Source organism: Vanderwaltozyma polyspora, genomic scaffold (assembly GCF_000150035.1).
Source record: "Vanderwaltozyma polyspora DSM 70294 KpolScaffold543 genomic scaffold, whole genome shotgun sequence".
NCBI classification, from domain to species: domain Eukaryota; kingdom Fungi; phylum Ascomycota; class Saccharomycetes; order Saccharomycetales; family Saccharomycetaceae; genus Vanderwaltozyma; species Vanderwaltozyma polyspora.
Window position 1 is genome coordinate 90,826 of NW_001834680.1, and position 17,286 is coordinate 108,111.

Here is a 17,286-nt window from a genome sequence, read left to right on the forward strand (position 1 = left end):
TATTTTTAATTTACAGATCGAGTAGATCTTCTAAATCGTTTGAATCCAATCCCTCACCATATGATGGCTCGATATCCAGGATGTCAGCGGGTATGACATCTTTGCTATTTGGTTTATTATTTATGCTTAAGTTTTTATTGGTAGTAATTTTATCATTATGTGTTCCTTCGTCATCACTTGTATTTGCTAGTAATAACAATTCTGAACTATCTTCTTCATCATCGCTATTAGATTGTTCCAACTTAAATGGAGAGTTGAATGTTTTAAGTTTAGCAATATCGTTCTCATCAAATGGTAAGTGGTCATCTGGTATATATTCTTTATCTGGAAAAGCATTTGATTTGTGTTCTATTTCCCTGACATCTTCATTTGCATCTCTTATAAGTTGTTGTAAATTTCCACCACTTAATAACCCAATTCCTGAATTACTTTTATTAGTATTTATACTTTTTTTATTCATAGAATCGCGTAATTTTAAGCTCAGCAAATCGTCATCGTCATCTTCATTATCAGATATATCCTTTAATACTAAACTTTTAACTTTTGGTAAAGCATTATAGCCCAAGACAGATCCGTATTTTTTCAATTTCCTATCATCTGCCAAAATTCCTGATTTATTCTGTTGGAATATATGTTGTTTCTTAATATTATTGTTGTTGATGTTGTTATTATTATTATTATTATTATTATTAATATTGAAATTCAAATTCACATTCGAATTGTTCAAAAAACTATTAGATCTATTATTATCCTTCGAAGCCAAGGGAAGTCTTTTCTGTGGTGAAGTATTTATTACATTACCTCCCTGTATGTCCTTAGCAATTCCTGTTTTCAATTTTGAATGTGTCCTTTTCAATAGGTTGTTAGGAGTCTGTGGCATGTCTTTCAACATGGCATGACGAAATATATTATTTTCCTTATTCTGATCCATCGCTATCGTAATATTTGTATAATTAATTATCCCAAATCGTTAACCTCAATTGATATACACTTTTGTAATTATAGATTAATAAACAGAGAATGAGAGAAAGAGAGAATCTCGTTAACCAAACTTCGAGGAACTTTTCTGAAAACCCAAGACTCCTTGGTGACTTATTCTCGATTATTTGATACCCAAGTCTACCGGTGACCAGCTTTATCTATGTATCTGTGTGTCTGTGTGTATTTATAAACCACCTTGGTTTGGCTTCTTTTAATGTTTGTTGTTTGTATTTAAAGTTGGATCTAAATATATAAATAAATATTGTATCACATAATACGAACATAGTACATATGACAAGAGGGGACCTCTCGAAGCCAAAATTTTTAGCATGGATGATATATAAAAGCACTGCAACTAAAGCTAGATTCAAGAGTATTGAATAGGGTCTAGATATCCTAGAGACAGCAGATCTGGTCAATTATCTGATTTGTGATCAAGGAGTATTGCAATACCCAATTTTTGTTTTGTGATATTTACGTTAACCCCAGGACAAAAGCAAGAAATTTCAAATTATCGATGTTTTTGGTGAAACGTCTAAATGCTGTTCCAACTGGAACTATCATGACTAGTCTAACAAGTGGTATGAACAGAAGTATATCAAGTTCGATATTTCGTCCATTCGCAGGTTTGAATTCAGTTGGCCTGTTCCCAGGAACAGCTACCAACACTTTTGGTAGTGCAATTACTGGTTTGTTGGGATTACAAAGAAGATGGAAATCAAGAGGTAATACTTACCAACCAAGTACTTTAAAACGTAAAAGAAAGTTTGGTTTCTTAGCAAGAGCTAGAAGCAGAAGTGGTTCAAAAATATTGGAAAGAAGAAAGGCTAAAGGTAGATGGTATTTATCTCACTAGTTTCCACCTCGTTAACAAGATACATCATATTCGAATAAGATCAGAAAACGGTAAATATATATAAATATATTTATACCATCACATTAAGAAAAAAACAAAATAAAACAAGACAAGATAAGGCAAACAACTATATTCTCTTTCTCTTCACAGGATTCCAAAATACTACACAAGGAGAAATTATTGAACTCATCCCAAAATGCCAATACTAAACAAGGGCATGTATATATAAGCATCAGGGAGGGATTATATATATATATATATAGATAGATCCCAATAACCCCTTTCCAACAAGTTGAAACCAATCTAGCTTGTGATCATGTAAATAATTAAACAGATAGATAGTTTAAATACACCAAACAAAGTCGTTTCTTTATTCTTTAATAGAAAAAAAACAATATCTAACACAACTGATTCATATTCATGATCAGTGACTCCTGAACGAGGATACTATTAATATATCACATACGTAGTCGATACATCAATGGGATATTTGTGCATTTACTCATACTTAACAAGTTTGAGTGCGTTCACGTTGTCTTGCTTCAACCTGACTCAGATTTTGTCCCCGAACGACGTCAACTTGCCCACAACTGTGGGAACCTGTTAAGTATGGGTATTTGGTTTCATTTGGTATATATCATGCTGGCCAGAATGGGTAATCTACTTGGCATTGACACGACACTGTGGTGGTGGTCGTCGTCGTCGTCGTTGTGGTGGTGGTGGTGGTTATAGTCGTCGTAATGCGGTTCACATATTGTATGATTCTGTCTTGATCATAATTATTCAGGATATTGATGAAACAGTTATATATCTTGACTAGTCGTTGAATTTTGATTCAACTCGTATATATATAAATGACAGGAATTCAGGAATTCAGTAATAATGTGATTGGAATTGTTGCAGACTGATGTAAATTGGGTCTCTTAACTTTCTTGAAACAAACATCCTTTAATTTATAAGTCTTGGATTGGATTGGATTGTATTGTATTGCTAATATACTAATTATAAAATTAATTGCAAACCCATTCTTAACAATGAGTTTCGATTTAGACGATTTGGAAGATTTGGAATTAGAATATAATCAATACAAAACGGTAGAGGAGCAGGGCAATTCTGATGTTGGTGATAGTAGTGGTAACGATGATTTAGGGAATGCAGGAGACGGGTTAACAAAAGATTCTAAATTTGTTTTCGAAAAAGACTTGGGTTATACTGATGATTCAAATGAATTGACAAGGGAATCATTCCTAAATTCTTCGGAAAATGTTCCAAGATATATAGAAGAAACTGTCACTTTAAAAGAGTACTATAACCACTCTATAAGACATTATCTAACTTTTAAATCATTCGGCAATTACTTGATCTCAATATTCCCAATTATCAAGTGGTTACCTTTTTATAATTATAAATGGCTTATATCAGATTTAATCGCTGGTATTACTATAGGTTGTGTCTTAGTTCCACAATCAATGTCATATGCCCAAATTGCAACTCTACCCCCACAATATGGATTATATTCTTCTTTCGTAGGTGCTTACACGTATTCTTTGTTCGCAACTTCAAAAGATGTCTGTATTGGCCCTGTCGCTGTCATGTCTCTGCAGACTGCAAAAGTTATACAGCATGTCAATTCTAGTTTAACTGAGGAACAGAAAACTTATATAACTGCTCCATTGATTGCAACTACGTTGGCTTTATTATGTGGTATCATCTCTGCTGGTGTAGGATTACTGCGTTTAGGTTTCTTAGTTGAACTGATCTCTTTAAATGCAGTGACAGGTTTCATGACTGGTTCCGCATTAAACATTATTTCAGGTCAGGTCCCTGCTTTAATGGGTTATGCTAGTGAAGTAAACACTAGAGAAGCAACATATAAGGTCATTATTAACACTTTAAAACATTTGCCAGATACAAAAATAGATGCAATTTTCGGTTTGATACCTTTGGTTATTCTGTATTTTTGGAAATGGTGGTTCTCGTCAATGGGACCAAAATTGGTCGATAGATACTATCCTAATTCCAAATATAAAAAATATATTAAAGCTTTCTATTTCTATGGTAATGCAATGAGAAGTGGTATTATTATAATTGTAATGACATCTATCTCTTGGTCAGTTACTAGGGGGAAATCAAAAAGTGAAAGACCAATTTCTATTTTAGGTACCGTTCCTTCAGGTCTACAAGAAGTTGGGGTGTTCACTCCTCCAAATGGTCTGCTTGCAAAAGTTGCCCCAGAACTGCCATCTTCTATCATTGTATTATTATTAGAACATATTGCCATTGCAAAGTCGTTTGGTAGAGTTAACGATTATAAAGTTGTTCCGGATCAAGAATTAATTGCCATTGGCATTTCTAATTTAATTGGGACATTCTTTAATTCATACCCAGTGACAGGTTCATTCTCAAGATCTGCTTTGAAGGCGAAATGTAATGTCAAGACTCCATTATCTGGTATATTTACTGGGTCTTGTGTCTTATTAGCATTATATTGTTTAACTGGTGCTTTTTTCTATATTCCAAAGGCTACTTTATCTGCTGTCATTATTCATGCCGTCTCAGATTTAGTTGCATCTTATAAGACTACTTGGAGTTTTTGGAAAATGAACCCATTGGACTTTATTTGTTTTATCACAACAGTTTTTATCACAGTTTTTGCATCTATTGAAGATGGTATATATTTTACAATGTGTTGGTCTGCTGCAATACTATTATTCAAAGTTGCATTCCCTGCAGGTAAATTTTTAGGATATGTTAAAATTGCAGAAATAGTGAATCCTGAAATTGTTGATTCTGATTATCTAGTTGAGAAGGCAGAGACTTCTGTCCAATATTCAACAGTTCTTATGAATCCTGAGAAGGGAGAACTAAGTTATCTATCATCTAAATCGTCTGAGTCACAGCTCAAGTATCATATTAAGTGGATTCCTTACGATCATGCATACACAAAGGAAATGAACCCTAACGTGGAAGTTACACCTCCACCTGATGGTGTAATAGTCTATAGATTGACTGAAAGCTTTACATATATTAATTGTTCAAGAAACTATGAAACTTTATATGATAAAGTAAAAGAACTTACAAGGCCAGGCCAATTAATGACACATATAAAAAAATCAGATAGGCCATGGAATGATCCTGGTGATTGGAAACCGCCAAAGTTTTTAAAGAATATAATTAATTGGAGAAAAAATAAAAATAAAGACGATGAGCCAACAACCTTTGATAATAAAGTTGTTGATACTAGACCAATTTTGAAGATTATATGTCTAGATTTTTCACAAGTTGCACAAACCGATTCAACAGCATTACAATCGTTACTGGACTTGAGAAGAGCAATCAACAAGTATGCAGATAGACAAGTAGAATTCCATTTTAGTGGGATACTATCGCCATGGGTGAAAAAGGGATTAGTCAACTTAGGATTTGGTACAGTAAATAAAGAATATAGTGATGAATCAATAATAATTGGACATACAAGCTACCATGTAGTTAAAACTGAAGATCTGGAAAATAATCCAATGACCACGGTAGAAGAACCAAATCAAAATTCATCATATTATATACATGCAGGTACTGGTACCAACTTCCCATTTTTTCATATCGAAATACCAGATTTTTCAAAATGGAACATTTAACTAATAATTAATCAAACATAAAATAAAACAAAACAAAACACACACATATTGCATAATACTCTCCTTCTGTAATTAAAGAAGCATACCGTATCCTTCATATTCCTCATCAAACATACAATAATATTTAACTATTTATCAAATTTTCCTCAGACACACATGTTTATATATTTCTATCTATCTATAATATTTTATTAAAAGAATACTAACTTATAAATAATCTAAACTACATTGAATACCAATGCATATAAGGCACTATCCTCTTGTGTATCACTCAATCTCATCATAAAGCTAAACTATGACGTCTTATTAAGATATCATGAATAAAAGAAATGGTTCCACTTATGCTGCAGGTTGTTCTCCTCTCCGATATCTGATTCAATCAGAAAGGGAAATAAAGTTCTAAAGTAACAGCATTATCGGAAGAGGTAAGAATCCATTTTTAGATAGTTACGAGTTAATTCGATTTCGAATTGAATATATTTAACTTTGTTTTAACACTTTGGCATCATTGATGAATTGTTGGACTCTATGGTCGGTTTGAGAGATAAAATCGTGGAAGACCATTGGGTGAATAGTAAGAAGGTGAGGAATAAATTTGAAATTTAAGGCAGCTGGGATTTATAGTTAACAAGAAGAAGAAGACGAAGAAGTACTATTCGATCCATTATTATAGATATATATTATATACCTTAGTATGGGTAAGAAAGATAAACAGCGCAAGAAGCTTCGCAATTTTACCAAGGCTAAAGTTAAACAGGTTCAGGAGGATCAGGAACCAATGGTTCCTGATCCTCCTGAATTTGATGGGACTGAATCATTTGTTCAAACTTTGGCAGAAACTTCACAGTTGACTAAAGAAGATGATGAAAATAGTGTTTTGCTACCTATAAGAGATGAACTGTTACAAGATCCTTCTACTGAATTGCCGGGATTCATTGCTGCTGAGATTGAAGAGGGTGAACAAGAATATGAAGAAACTCGTTCTGGACATTATGGAGCAATAGAGTCGAGAAGAATCAGTTCTAAGGGAACTGAACTTTCTACTGCAAGATTGAAAATAATTATGTTATCAATGTATTTGGGTATATTTCTTGCAGCGTTGGATAATACTATTGTATCCACTTTATTAGCTCACATTGCCTCAGAATTTAATGAACTTCCCAGGATATCATGGGTCGCAACTGCATATCTACTATCAAGTGCTACCTTTCAGCCAATTTATGGTAAGATATCAGATATATTTGGTAGAAAAGTTGTGTTGATATTCTGTAATATCACCTTTTTTGTAGGTTCTTTGATTTGTGGGTTAAGTCCTTCATTTGAGTGGCTGGTTGCTGGAAGATTTATTGCCGGCATTGGAGGTGGAGGTATTACCTCGATGAGTAGCATTACAACAAGTGATATTGTACCTCTAAGAAATAGAGCATTATATCAAGGGATTTGTAATTTTTATTTTGGCCTGGGTACTGCTCTTGGTGGTGTTGTTGGTGGATGGTTCAGTGATCGCTCTGTTGGTTGGAGAATGTCATTTTTGATTCAATTGCCTATAGCATTCTTTAGCACTATTCTAATCATATTATTTTTACGTCTGCCTAAGGAAAGCAAAGGAAGAGGATTACAAGTTGATGGCAATTACTTCTCTACGATTAAAGTACGATTGTCTGCCGTAGATTGGATTGGGGCCACGACATTAGTGCTGTTCCTATTTTCATTCATGATTACTGCATCATTGGGAGGGAAGGAGATTCCTTATACTTCACATAAGTTTATCGGTTTATGTGTAGTAACTGTAATTGGTGCATTAATATTTGGTTACACAGAGCTCAAAATTGCAAAAGATCCTATTCTACCCTTAAGGTTTTTAAAAGATAGAAGTGTTTTGGGTTCCAGTTTGAGTAATTGGTTCTGTATGATGGCATTGATGACTGTTAGTTATTATTTGCCCATTTATTTTGCAGGTGTACTAAATATGAAACCAACAGATATTGGTAAAAGGATAATTCCAAATTTTTTCAGTACAGCATTTGGTTCATTAGGTGCTGGATATTACATGAAAAAGACAGGTAAATATTATTGGTTTGTTATTTCATTTTGTGTTTTAGCCAGTATTGGATGTCTACAGATAGTTTGGATTCAACCTGATATATCTGTCTTTAAACAATATACATTAATGTTTATTCCTGGTTTAGGCGCTTCGGTTTTGATCACAGTAGCATTATTAGCAATGATTGCAGCAGTTCCTCATAACCATCAAGCTGTCACCACATCTATCTCATATGCATTTAGATCAACTGGTTGTACTCTAGGTGTGTCTATCGGAGGGGCAATATTTAGAGAATCATTAGATAATCTGCTGAAAAGTAAAGTGCTTAAATTCAAGTCACCTGAACATTCTGAGGACGAATTGATGAGGATAATCGACAAAGCCTCTCAATCTACAGAATGGGTTCAAAATTCCTCCCCCAGTTTCATAAAGCAAACTCTAATAGATTGTTATCATTTTGCATGTAAGAACGTTTTCATTTTCTGTCTATTATGTACAATTGCAGCAACATTTTCGATGGCCATCATTAAAGAACATAGGTTACACAATACCCTAGATAGAGATAATGAAAATGAAGAATAAAGAGACTGAAACTCTCACTTAAACAATAGTAAAGTTAAAGGTTAAAATACTAATAATAATCGTAATATTTTGTATAGTATGTATTGAATTATAATGATAATAATAAACATTCTTGATTCGCATGACTGAAATACTGTACTACAAGAAAAAACAAAGTCAATTTTGATTTCTGCTGAGCTGAAATCTCATTACCTCTCTGACAAGCTAAAAAAATAGACCTTGCTCAGATCTAAGACCAACTGTTTGCTTTCAATTTAGTTTACTTTTTTTTTGTCTGTACTATCAAGATCAATAAGAACATAGCACTGCCTATCCAAAGCACAGTGCAATCATCATTTTTATAGATCTAATTTCAAGAGACCCAAGTTCTGGTCCATTCGATAATACATAGATAGGAAGGCTATAAAAACGAATAAAGCTGTACATAACAAATCTCTACAAATATATATATACTTTTAAATATTGAGAAAGTAGCCTTTATCTCATCTCATCTCAGATATCACGATATTTTCCACTATTGAGATACCCAATTCCAAAACATCTTCAAACCGATAAACTCCCTGTAATGGCACTTTTTTTTGTCAGTTTCTTATTTGCTCATTAGTGGAGGTGGGATGGTTCGACCTCAACTTCCTGTTCTTAAACAAGACATACAGCACTAACTATACAAAGATAAGCTTGTTACCGTTTCGTTAGCTTCTATCAGGCCCCTCTCAAAATAAAATAACCAGGAAAAGATACAGATAGAAGGGTAAAAACTGTAGTACCCATTGTTCTTCTTAAACATTAGAGCTCTTGACAAGAAAGTTCTACTTAACTCGATTCGAAGACAAAATGATAATAAATACTAATAATAATACCTACATACTCTCTCTTCTCTGGAGGATGTTACCTTTAAGAGACTGTCCAGAACCGAATAACTTCAAGGGAATGCTTAAAATACAGAAAATTTTAGACGTTGACCAATTTGGACAACGGATCAGAATAACTGGTAGCATCCTTTCGAAAAATATGGACAAATAGCCTTCGAAATAAGAACTTGGTTAAGGATCTATTCTATTTTAGTTTGAATTTGCATTTTCATTTGCATTTGCACTTGTTACCTTGTATTGCTGCAAAGTTTAGGTTTTGATTTTTATCTCCTAGCTAGCTAATGAGAAAAAGTAGGACAAGGGATCAGAAGAACTTTTTTATTTTGGGAACATAAACCTATTAGAGTGATACAACAGTTCTTTTTGAGGTTATAAAATTGGCCTATGAGATGGGGCTATTGTCCATCCTCCGACTAAAACGGTTTGTTCAGTCAAATTCCTCTTGATATTTGTGAATACCACCAATGTAATAGCATGTCACAACATATAATTATAACGAATGAATTGATAATTGTGAAGTCTACCTTCAGTAACTGTTCTCTCTACCCTTTGCTTACCTGTTTTCATTTTTTAATTTGACAGGCTTTAATGCCCTATTAATTAATTGTCGTTAAGTTAAACTATGATGATAACATAAGTAGCAATTGTAATTAAAATATTTTCTGCCACTACTAGATTAACTGTAAACCAATGAGCTCTTCTTTTCTTACGAGACAAGGTATATAGTTACTTGTTAGAATGCTCACTTTATTCTCTCTCTAGGGATTGCTTTTGAAATTGTATTATTTTTTTTGGTTCAGCTTGTTTTACTACTATATACTAATTGAATTGAGTGAACTTATCCTATATATTTCATTCAATCTTTTCTTCAAACAGTTGCAATACGATACATTAATGTTAGTGGAATCCTCTCGTATGGCATCGATCGTATTGACTGGACTCTTGACTTGACTTAACTAAATCAATTTGTTACTCAAATTACCTGTTGGCTGTCGTTCATTCTGTAATTGATGAATATTCAGATAAAACTGCTCTGGCTGCCTGTATCGATTTATCTTCTCGTAACTTCCGTCCTAAAAGTTGTTACTGTACAATATTCTGTCACTTGACAAATGTTAGGTATTGTAACACTATTCATTAGAGAGCTTCGTTTTTAGTTAACTTCTCTATATTTTGGGATATGTGTCTGGTTTTTGTCTTACCCAATTGAGGTTTCTCAGGGCTAGTATTAATTGAAATTTATACGTTGACAAAATTCTTATTCTGCATTTTTTGTTTTGTTTTAAGAATTGACTCTACAGTACTACGTTTATTGTAATTCATATTCCGTTTCATCCAATCCTTTGTATTCACGATGTAGGATGGTTTCTTTTGCATCGTTTAATCATGGGGTAATGCTGTCATATCAAATGCTGCTTTCGTATTTTATCGTATTTAAAATCAATATTATAGATAGATACGACTTTTGTTTTATACTGTCGATGTATTCAATGTTGATTACTTTCTTGGTTCAAAATATTTCTGATACAGTTTTCTAGTACTCTTCTCTACTAAGTTACTGCCATTTCGTGACGCAAATTATATTGGCTGTATAGTAAAAATAAGGAGAAATTACCATTGCCCTAATGGATTCATACTCATGTAATCAATTGTAACATAAATTTAACTTCTCTTCTGTCTACTAGGTGATTCCTTTCGAATTATTTATAACTATCAATCTATTTCGAATTATTTTTATCCAATTAGCCAAAATGTCTCTATGAAGGTTTTTGGTATAAATAGATAGATATTTATCAACTTTCTATTTTATTCTCATCGAAATTTTCTTCAATTCAATATCTAATTTTGCTCTATTCTGTCTTTAGTTATTTCTTAGCTTTTTATTTTTTGGTGCTGTAATAACAACAACACTACATACTGTATTGTCCTCACATCAAGTAATAATATTTAAATAAGTTAATATGTTTTCAAGAATTTTAGCCAGAACTACAGCTAGAGTTGGTCGTGTCCAAGCTGTTAGATATGCTTCTACTGCAAACCAAGCCGCTGCTGCCGGTCACATTGGTGAATCATGGGCTGTCACTGAAGCTAAGAGAGTCTTTCCTACTATAATTGGCTGGGGTACAACTTTGACCGCCATTCTAAGTTGGCCATTTATTATTTACCACTACAAGGCTCCAGATTATTAAATTGAAATAAATCACTATTGATTTATCATTACCAGAGTCGACATCCTCTGAAGACATAGTATGCCATTTAATGCATAGATTCTCCACAGGCTACGATGTTCTATTTCTACATATATTCGTTTACATTCTATATATCTTATGAATTTTTAATATAACAATTAATATTTATTGTATTCTAGTGAACTAGAAATTATTAAGTCATTCATCTTTAGTATTTCAAATAATGTTACATTTCCTCGTAAAATCTTGGAATTCTAGATCGATGATACGCAGTTGATGATGACAATAATTGTTTCTCTATTAGATTGTCTATGATGAATTTGGACGAGCTTTTGGACCCCAGTTTTTAGTTGGATTTTCTTGGTATCTGACTATTTTTAACTTTCTTAGTTTTTCAACTGCACCACTTTGTTCATTTTCTTTAAATGATAAGTCGGACTTTTTGAACATTGGTTCCCTTCCATCTTCTTCCTCTGGCATCCATTGATCAAATGTACTTAATATTTTATAACCTGCAGTATTAGGGTTCATTTTTTCCAAGTTGACTTCTTTATCGTCACATTCTTTCATAACATACCAAATGGCCTCCCAAGGAGCATCGGTCTTCAATGAGGATGGTTGTGCATGAGATAATGAACAATTATAACCAAGAGAGCCTAAGCCTGCTACAACTTTTTTTAATGGTGGTACTTGCAATTTCAAAATAGATGAAATATTGTTCGGACTAAAATAGAATGGGGCATCAGCTAATTCCTTTGAAGCTAAAGTCACCATACCTTCAATTCTCTTACGAGTTCCATATACATCACCCATATTGGCGTGTTCGACTTTATTAATTCGTAAAACTTCATCTAAGAATTCTTTGTTATGTAATGCACCAGCATACATTGGACCAGCTAAGTGGTAAGTTCCTTTACAAAACTTACATTTGCTATCTACGGGAGGACCTTGAGCTACTAGATACTTTTTAAATGGTTTACCATTTTTACCAGAGCGTTCTTGAATACGACCTAAATGTTGGTTATGGTATGAACCACACTGAGAGCAATGATATGTTATCATAGTATTTGATTGTAAATTTTTAACGTTTATTGGGCTTGTCTTAACTTTAATGAAAACCCGGACGTAGAAATCGATACTTAAAGATAACAATGGCTCGATTGTTTTCTTATATTTAGCAGCAGATTGACTCAATAAATTCAAGACTAATCTCAAGGCACTTTCATGAGTAGCTTCGTGAGAAACCATATTGACACCACCATATAATGCAAAACATTTTTCTGGATAACCGTTACCTGCCAAAACAGACAAATCGGTACATGTAACTAACATTAACCCATCATCCTCGATAGTTTGAAGAGCTGCATCTACAAACGGAGTAACAGTACCATATGGATCCAAATCAATAACGTGGTAACGAGTATTCGTTGACTTGTTACGATACATCAAAACGTTTGCATCATCGATGTTTGGTTTCACTATATTTTCAACTTTATTATATTCGGCGTTTCTTCTAATTGAATCAACAGCCTCTGGTAATAAATCGTTGGCAACAATTTCTTTAACGTTTGGAATTTCATGAGCATATCTAATGGCACGTAAACCTGTGGCAGACAATGCCTCTAATATTTTAAGATATGGAGCATGCTTGGATGTTGATATCTCTTGTTTGGAACCATCGGCCAATCTTCTAATCTTTGCTATATCTTCATCCTCTTCAATTGAGCGTTTGTTCTGTGCTTTCTTCGATTTCTTGCCATTCCCAGAAGATTTAGGACCATATAAATTATCCCAAGCTTTAATACAAGTCACACTTAAGTCTCTATTAAATTGTTGTACAGGATTGTAAAAAACTGTTTCCTTCTTAGGAAACAATATCTCAGCTTTACCCTCCTTGACTATATTATAGTCATCTGGATTGATTTCAATGCGTTTAGGCTCAGAATCAAAAATCTTCGATTTAATCTTTGATGCAACTGCTTGTAGCATTTTGCTTTTTCTCTGTAATTTCAGAATTTTGCCTAAAGATAAATTAGAAGAAAACCGGCTATAAAACTAACAATATTTTCAGATGTGCACACAAAGCTCCCCCACTAATTACAAATGTTCTAAATTGCTAGTATCAAAGGGATAAAAATGTAATTAAAACCTATTTAAAGAGACATCGTTATAAGTATCTGAAACTGATCAAGTTTGTCCATTTTAAAGCTCATCGAATATTTCAAATATTTCAATTTCGAAATTTGATCATTATTCACGGTTGATATCGAAATAAAATTGAAGACCAGAAGTTCAGTTCATCAGAAGTTTAAATAAGTAAACTATCATCAATACACTAATAGTTGCTATTTAGAAGACTATATTAGATGGGAAGGTCTGTTATACCTATCGTCGAGGTTTGTGTAGTATTTCAAGTTGGTTTCACGGTTTGGTACATTGCAATTTTGGGGATTGGGCTAGGCAAGAAACGATAAACAGGACTTAATTGAAAAGACACCAAATCTGGATACATCTAACCAGGGAATATATTTTGTATTCAAGATTGAGTTTTGAATTTGAGGTTTTATTATTTGGATGGTTTAAGAAGCACAAGATTATATTCTGGGGTTTTCAGTTCATTGAAAGTCGTTTGAAAGTTGGTGACAGTAATTTCAGGGAAAAGCTGCATACTTAAAGTAAAAACACACACGTAAAAAGAATAATCTGAAATGCCGCCAAAAGGTTGGAGAAAGGACGCTCAAGGTAATTATCCAACTACTTCATATGTGAAGGAACAGGAAAATATAACGATCCATGACTTGTTATTTCCAAAGAGTGTGGTAGCCGGGTTGGCTAAAGAAGCAGGGAATAGCGTGATAAATTCCGATGATTCTAATGAAGAGAAGAAAACAATGATGATTAATAAAGATGCAAGCTTAGCATTACAAAGAAGTGCGACAGTTTTTGTAAACCATTTGTTATTGTTTGCAAGGGAGTTATCTCGTGAACAAGATAGGAAAAGTTGTAATGTGGATGATGTTCTAAATGCTCTTGATCAAATAGGATATTCTGGATTTAAATCAATAATTAGAGAAAAATTAGATGATTATCAGTCAATTCAGCATTTAAGAAAGAAGAAGAAGAAACAACAAGAAGTTTCTACTGAAAATGAAACTAATAAAGAAAATAATGAAGATAATGATATTCCAATGGAAGATGCGAATAATCAAACGCCAAAGGAAAGTGCTATAGAGGCTAGTGAGTCAGCTGACGTCGATAATCCAGAAAATGTAGAAACTCAAGAAGCTAAAAAGCTTAAATTGGATAATGATATAAACGATAAATAACTTTTCCAAAAATATAGTTAAGTACACCAAAGTTATATATGATCATATACACATCACTAATTAATTAATTAATAATAAAAATAATAATAATAATAATAATAATAATAATAATAATAATAATAATAATAATAATAATAATAATAATAATAATAATAATAATAATAATAATAATAGGTTAAAAAAATATAATAAAAAATGACCAGAACAGCCTCCACAATAAGCTAATTCATTGAATATAATTAAAAGTTGTTAGACATTTGAATGTATACGTGTTTTATTGAATTTTTCATTCAGTTAAGGTCGAAAAAAAATATAAAAACGATTGCGATGCATAAAATTATGCTGAATCCCACCAAAGTAATATTTTTCATTCTATGCCACCACATTTTATTTTTTAGTTTCACAGTCTTCCTTTTGAATGTATTGCTATTATCGTTTAATTGAGAAGTTTTATCGACCAGCAATGAAATTCTCTCCTGTCTTTGTAAAAACTTATCAATATTATCGTTCATTATTTGAATTATATCATCAAGGTCTTGATCTGTAGACTGTGATACAGATGGGTCCATATTGTTATTTCTAAATGTGATCAAATCATGACGAAATGCATCTATAATTTCACCGCACTTCAAACTTAATTCTTCATCAGTATCAAACTCTAGTCTATTTTCACCCTCAGTTAATTGTTTTAAATCACTCAATAATCGTATAGGTAGGATTTTGGGTACATCAATCCTTGTAAAACATACAAATACTTTATAATTATCGTCATTCCGTGCACTTGTAGTATAATAACAGTCGTATCCATCTATAAGTTGAATTGACATTTTCGTCACTTTATTTCCATCAACATGAACAATATTTGGTAATACCAAGTCACCAATAAGCTTGTGAAACATATCAGGAGTACCAACTACATTGGCTACACTAGAGTCTTCGTTAGAAATAGACCCATAGGATATATCTCCCGTATGTTGATAATAACAACTAGATATAGTTTTACCATCCTGAAGCACCTCAATATAAGAGACTATAAAAATAATAATTTAAGAAAATGATTCATCATACATAAAAAGAGAGAGTTAGTATAAACAATTTCATTGAATACTCTTAAAATCATATCATGACATTCTTGATATTAGAAGAGCCATTATCAAAAACTGTCCATGTATAAAAATAGCATAATTTTAATCAAAAATTAATGGAAAAAAAAATGCCTCCATTTTCTATAGAACTTGATAAACCAAAGAAAACATACCATTAAACTGTTTCATCACTAGCTCCTACAATTACAAATTATCTCTGTTATAGGCCTGATAATCTACTTAGTTAGCCAAATGTTAACCTTCTTATAGTTGCCCTTATTTCACAACTGTAATTTTTTTTTTTCAAATCAAGATGTCTCGTTTATATAGTTAAAAATCAAATACTGTTGGGTGATTAGTACATTCCCGTTGCAAGAATTTAAACTTGCTAAGACAAAACCATAGTGGATAGAAAGGTTTAAAAAGAATTGTCTTATATTATTTTGTATTTAATTGATACTTAAAATTGGGTTAAATACAGAGGTTAAGGATGATGATATACCAAGTATCATTCTTGTTCATTTTTATATTTGTAGTATGCAAAACTTAAATAAATAATTAATTAAATAATCACATATATAAATGATGAGGAAAAGACACTATTCTGTTGTGTCGTTGTTGTTTTGGTATGTGGGAGGGATGAATTTTTCAGAGTATGATTTAACTCTTGAGAAGAAGAAAGTTTTTTCATTTCTTAATGACAATTCCGATACATTTCCTTCTTTATCAATTACTGCAGATCTAAACCATTTGAAAATATGATGTCTTCTGTTACTATGGTTTTTAATTTTAAGTTCTTCGATGAACGAATATTTATCGTTTGATCTTGTAATTGTTAGATGTCCAAAATTATCGTCGAAGCCTAGACTCCAGCGACAGCTTTCACTATATTTCGGTGGCAGTTCTCTGTGGAAATGGTTGACTACCTTTGTTGGTTCATCTGTGGTTAATAATCGTAAACAGCTTCCGTCTGGGTAGAAACGGAAATATCTGTAATATGTGATCATATGAATAGGATTTAAAAATGAGGATGAACCTTCTACATTGGCTCCATGTCTCAAGATATTGACCGTACTAATATAAAGACCCTGGAATTTAATATATGGTCTATCTTTTAGCATTTGCTTTGTATCATTATTCCATATCTCCTCTTCTAAAGCTTTTAAATTACTTATGCCATTAATTGTCATGGTGCTTTCATCATAGTGCTGTTCAGGATATATATAATTTGAAAATGTATTGAAAGGTAGAGTTGTGTGGAAACATAACTTATTAAAAGTTGAACAAGTTAATGATAAATTTACCCATGACTCGCCAGATTGCAAAACAACTTGTTTTATAACTTTAAGTAATAAGTCGTTGGGTAACATCTCAAGTATCCAACACGGAAGTACATCAACAGACCCTTGGTGATCTGTGGTTTCACCACTAACTGAATCGGTATCCTTTGACTGTCCTAGTTCATTTAAATTTAGCTGTGATAACTTTTTTTGTAATTCCCATTCCTGTTGCAATTTTTTCCTATATATCTTCTCAACACCTTCATGAATCTTTAATGCCTGTCTGTAGTACCTGATTGCATCATTCATTAAACCAACCTTTTCTTTGGCTACACCTTTTTCCCAAATGGCGATAGCCTTCTCAGCTTCATCATCGATTATTCCACGATTCGTTACCTCGATATGTTCAATAGAAGTTTCCATCTTATTCTAAATA

The 17,286-nt window shown here is 32.6% G+C and overlaps 8 protein-coding genes across 8 annotated transcripts; 4 read left to right on the top strand and 4 right to left on the bottom strand.

Moving 5' to 3' along the window:
* Positions 1 to 10: 10 nt before the first annotated feature.
* PDS1 (securin) lies at positions 11 to 931 on the bottom strand (the record flags this gene model as incomplete). The annotated part of the gene is made up of 1 exon (XM_001646019.1): positions 11 to 931. One exon carries the CDS (start codon positions 929 to 931, stop codon positions 11 to 13), a length of 921 nt encoding a protein of 306 aa, XP_001646069.1.
* A 567-nt stretch (positions 932 to 1,498) lies between these two features.
* MRX14 (mitochondrial 54S ribosomal protein bL34m) lies at positions 1,499 to 1,837 on the top strand (the record flags this gene model as incomplete). The annotated part of the gene is made up of 1 exon (XM_001646020.1): positions 1,499 to 1,837. One exon carries the CDS (start codon positions 1,499 to 1,501, stop codon positions 1,835 to 1,837), a length of 339 nt encoding a protein of 112 aa, XP_001646070.1.
* A 1,034-nt stretch (positions 1,838 to 2,871) lies between these two features.
* SUL2 (sulfate permease) lies at positions 2,872 to 5,472 on the top strand (the record flags this gene model as incomplete). Its single annotated transcript, XM_001646021.1, has 1 exon — positions 2,872 to 5,472. One exon carries the CDS (start codon positions 2,872 to 2,874, stop codon positions 5,470 to 5,472), a length of 2,601 nt encoding a protein of 866 aa, XP_001646071.1.
* Positions 5,473 to 6,166: 694 nt separating this feature from the next.
* On the top strand, positions 6,167 to 8,098 carry VBA4 (Vba4p; the record flags this gene model as incomplete). The annotated part of the gene is made up of 1 exon (XM_001646022.1): positions 6,167 to 8,098. The coding sequence occupies one exon, from the start codon at positions 6,167 to 6,169 to the stop codon at positions 8,096 to 8,098; it is 1,932 nt and encodes a 643-aa protein (XP_001646072.1).
* A 3,370-nt stretch (positions 8,099 to 11,468) lies between these two features.
* TRM1 (tRNA (guanine26-N2)-dimethyltransferase) lies at positions 11,469 to 13,148 on the bottom strand (the record flags this gene model as incomplete). The annotated part of the gene is made up of 1 exon (XM_001646023.1): positions 11,469 to 13,148. The coding sequence occupies one exon, from the start codon at positions 13,146 to 13,148 to the stop codon at positions 11,469 to 11,471; it is 1,680 nt and encodes a 559-aa protein (XP_001646073.1).
* Positions 13,149 to 13,867: 719 nt separating this feature from the next.
* On the top strand, positions 13,868 to 14,485 carry DPB4 (DNA polymerase epsilon noncatalytic subunit; the record flags this gene model as incomplete). The annotated part of the gene is made up of 1 exon (XM_001646024.1): positions 13,868 to 14,485. The coding sequence occupies one exon, from the start codon at positions 13,868 to 13,870 to the stop codon at positions 14,483 to 14,485; it is 618 nt and encodes a 205-aa protein (XP_001646074.1).
* A 290-nt stretch (positions 14,486 to 14,775) lies between these two features.
* On the bottom strand, positions 14,776 to 15,759 carry NYV1 (Nyv1p; the record flags this gene model as incomplete). Its single annotated transcript, XM_001646025.1, has 2 exons — positions 14,776 to 15,515; positions 15,744 to 15,759. The coding sequence occupies 2 exons, from the start codon at positions 15,757 to 15,759 to the stop codon at positions 14,776 to 14,778; spliced, it is 756 nt and encodes a 251-aa protein (XP_001646075.1).
* A 410-nt stretch (positions 15,760 to 16,169) lies between these two features.
* HRT3 (SCF ubiquitin ligase complex subunit HRT3) lies at positions 16,170 to 17,273 on the bottom strand (the record flags this gene model as incomplete). Its single annotated transcript, XM_001646026.1, has 1 exon — positions 16,170 to 17,273. One exon carries the CDS (start codon positions 17,271 to 17,273, stop codon positions 16,170 to 16,172), a length of 1,104 nt encoding a protein of 367 aa, XP_001646076.1.
* Positions 17,274 to 17,286: the final 13 nt, after the last annotated feature.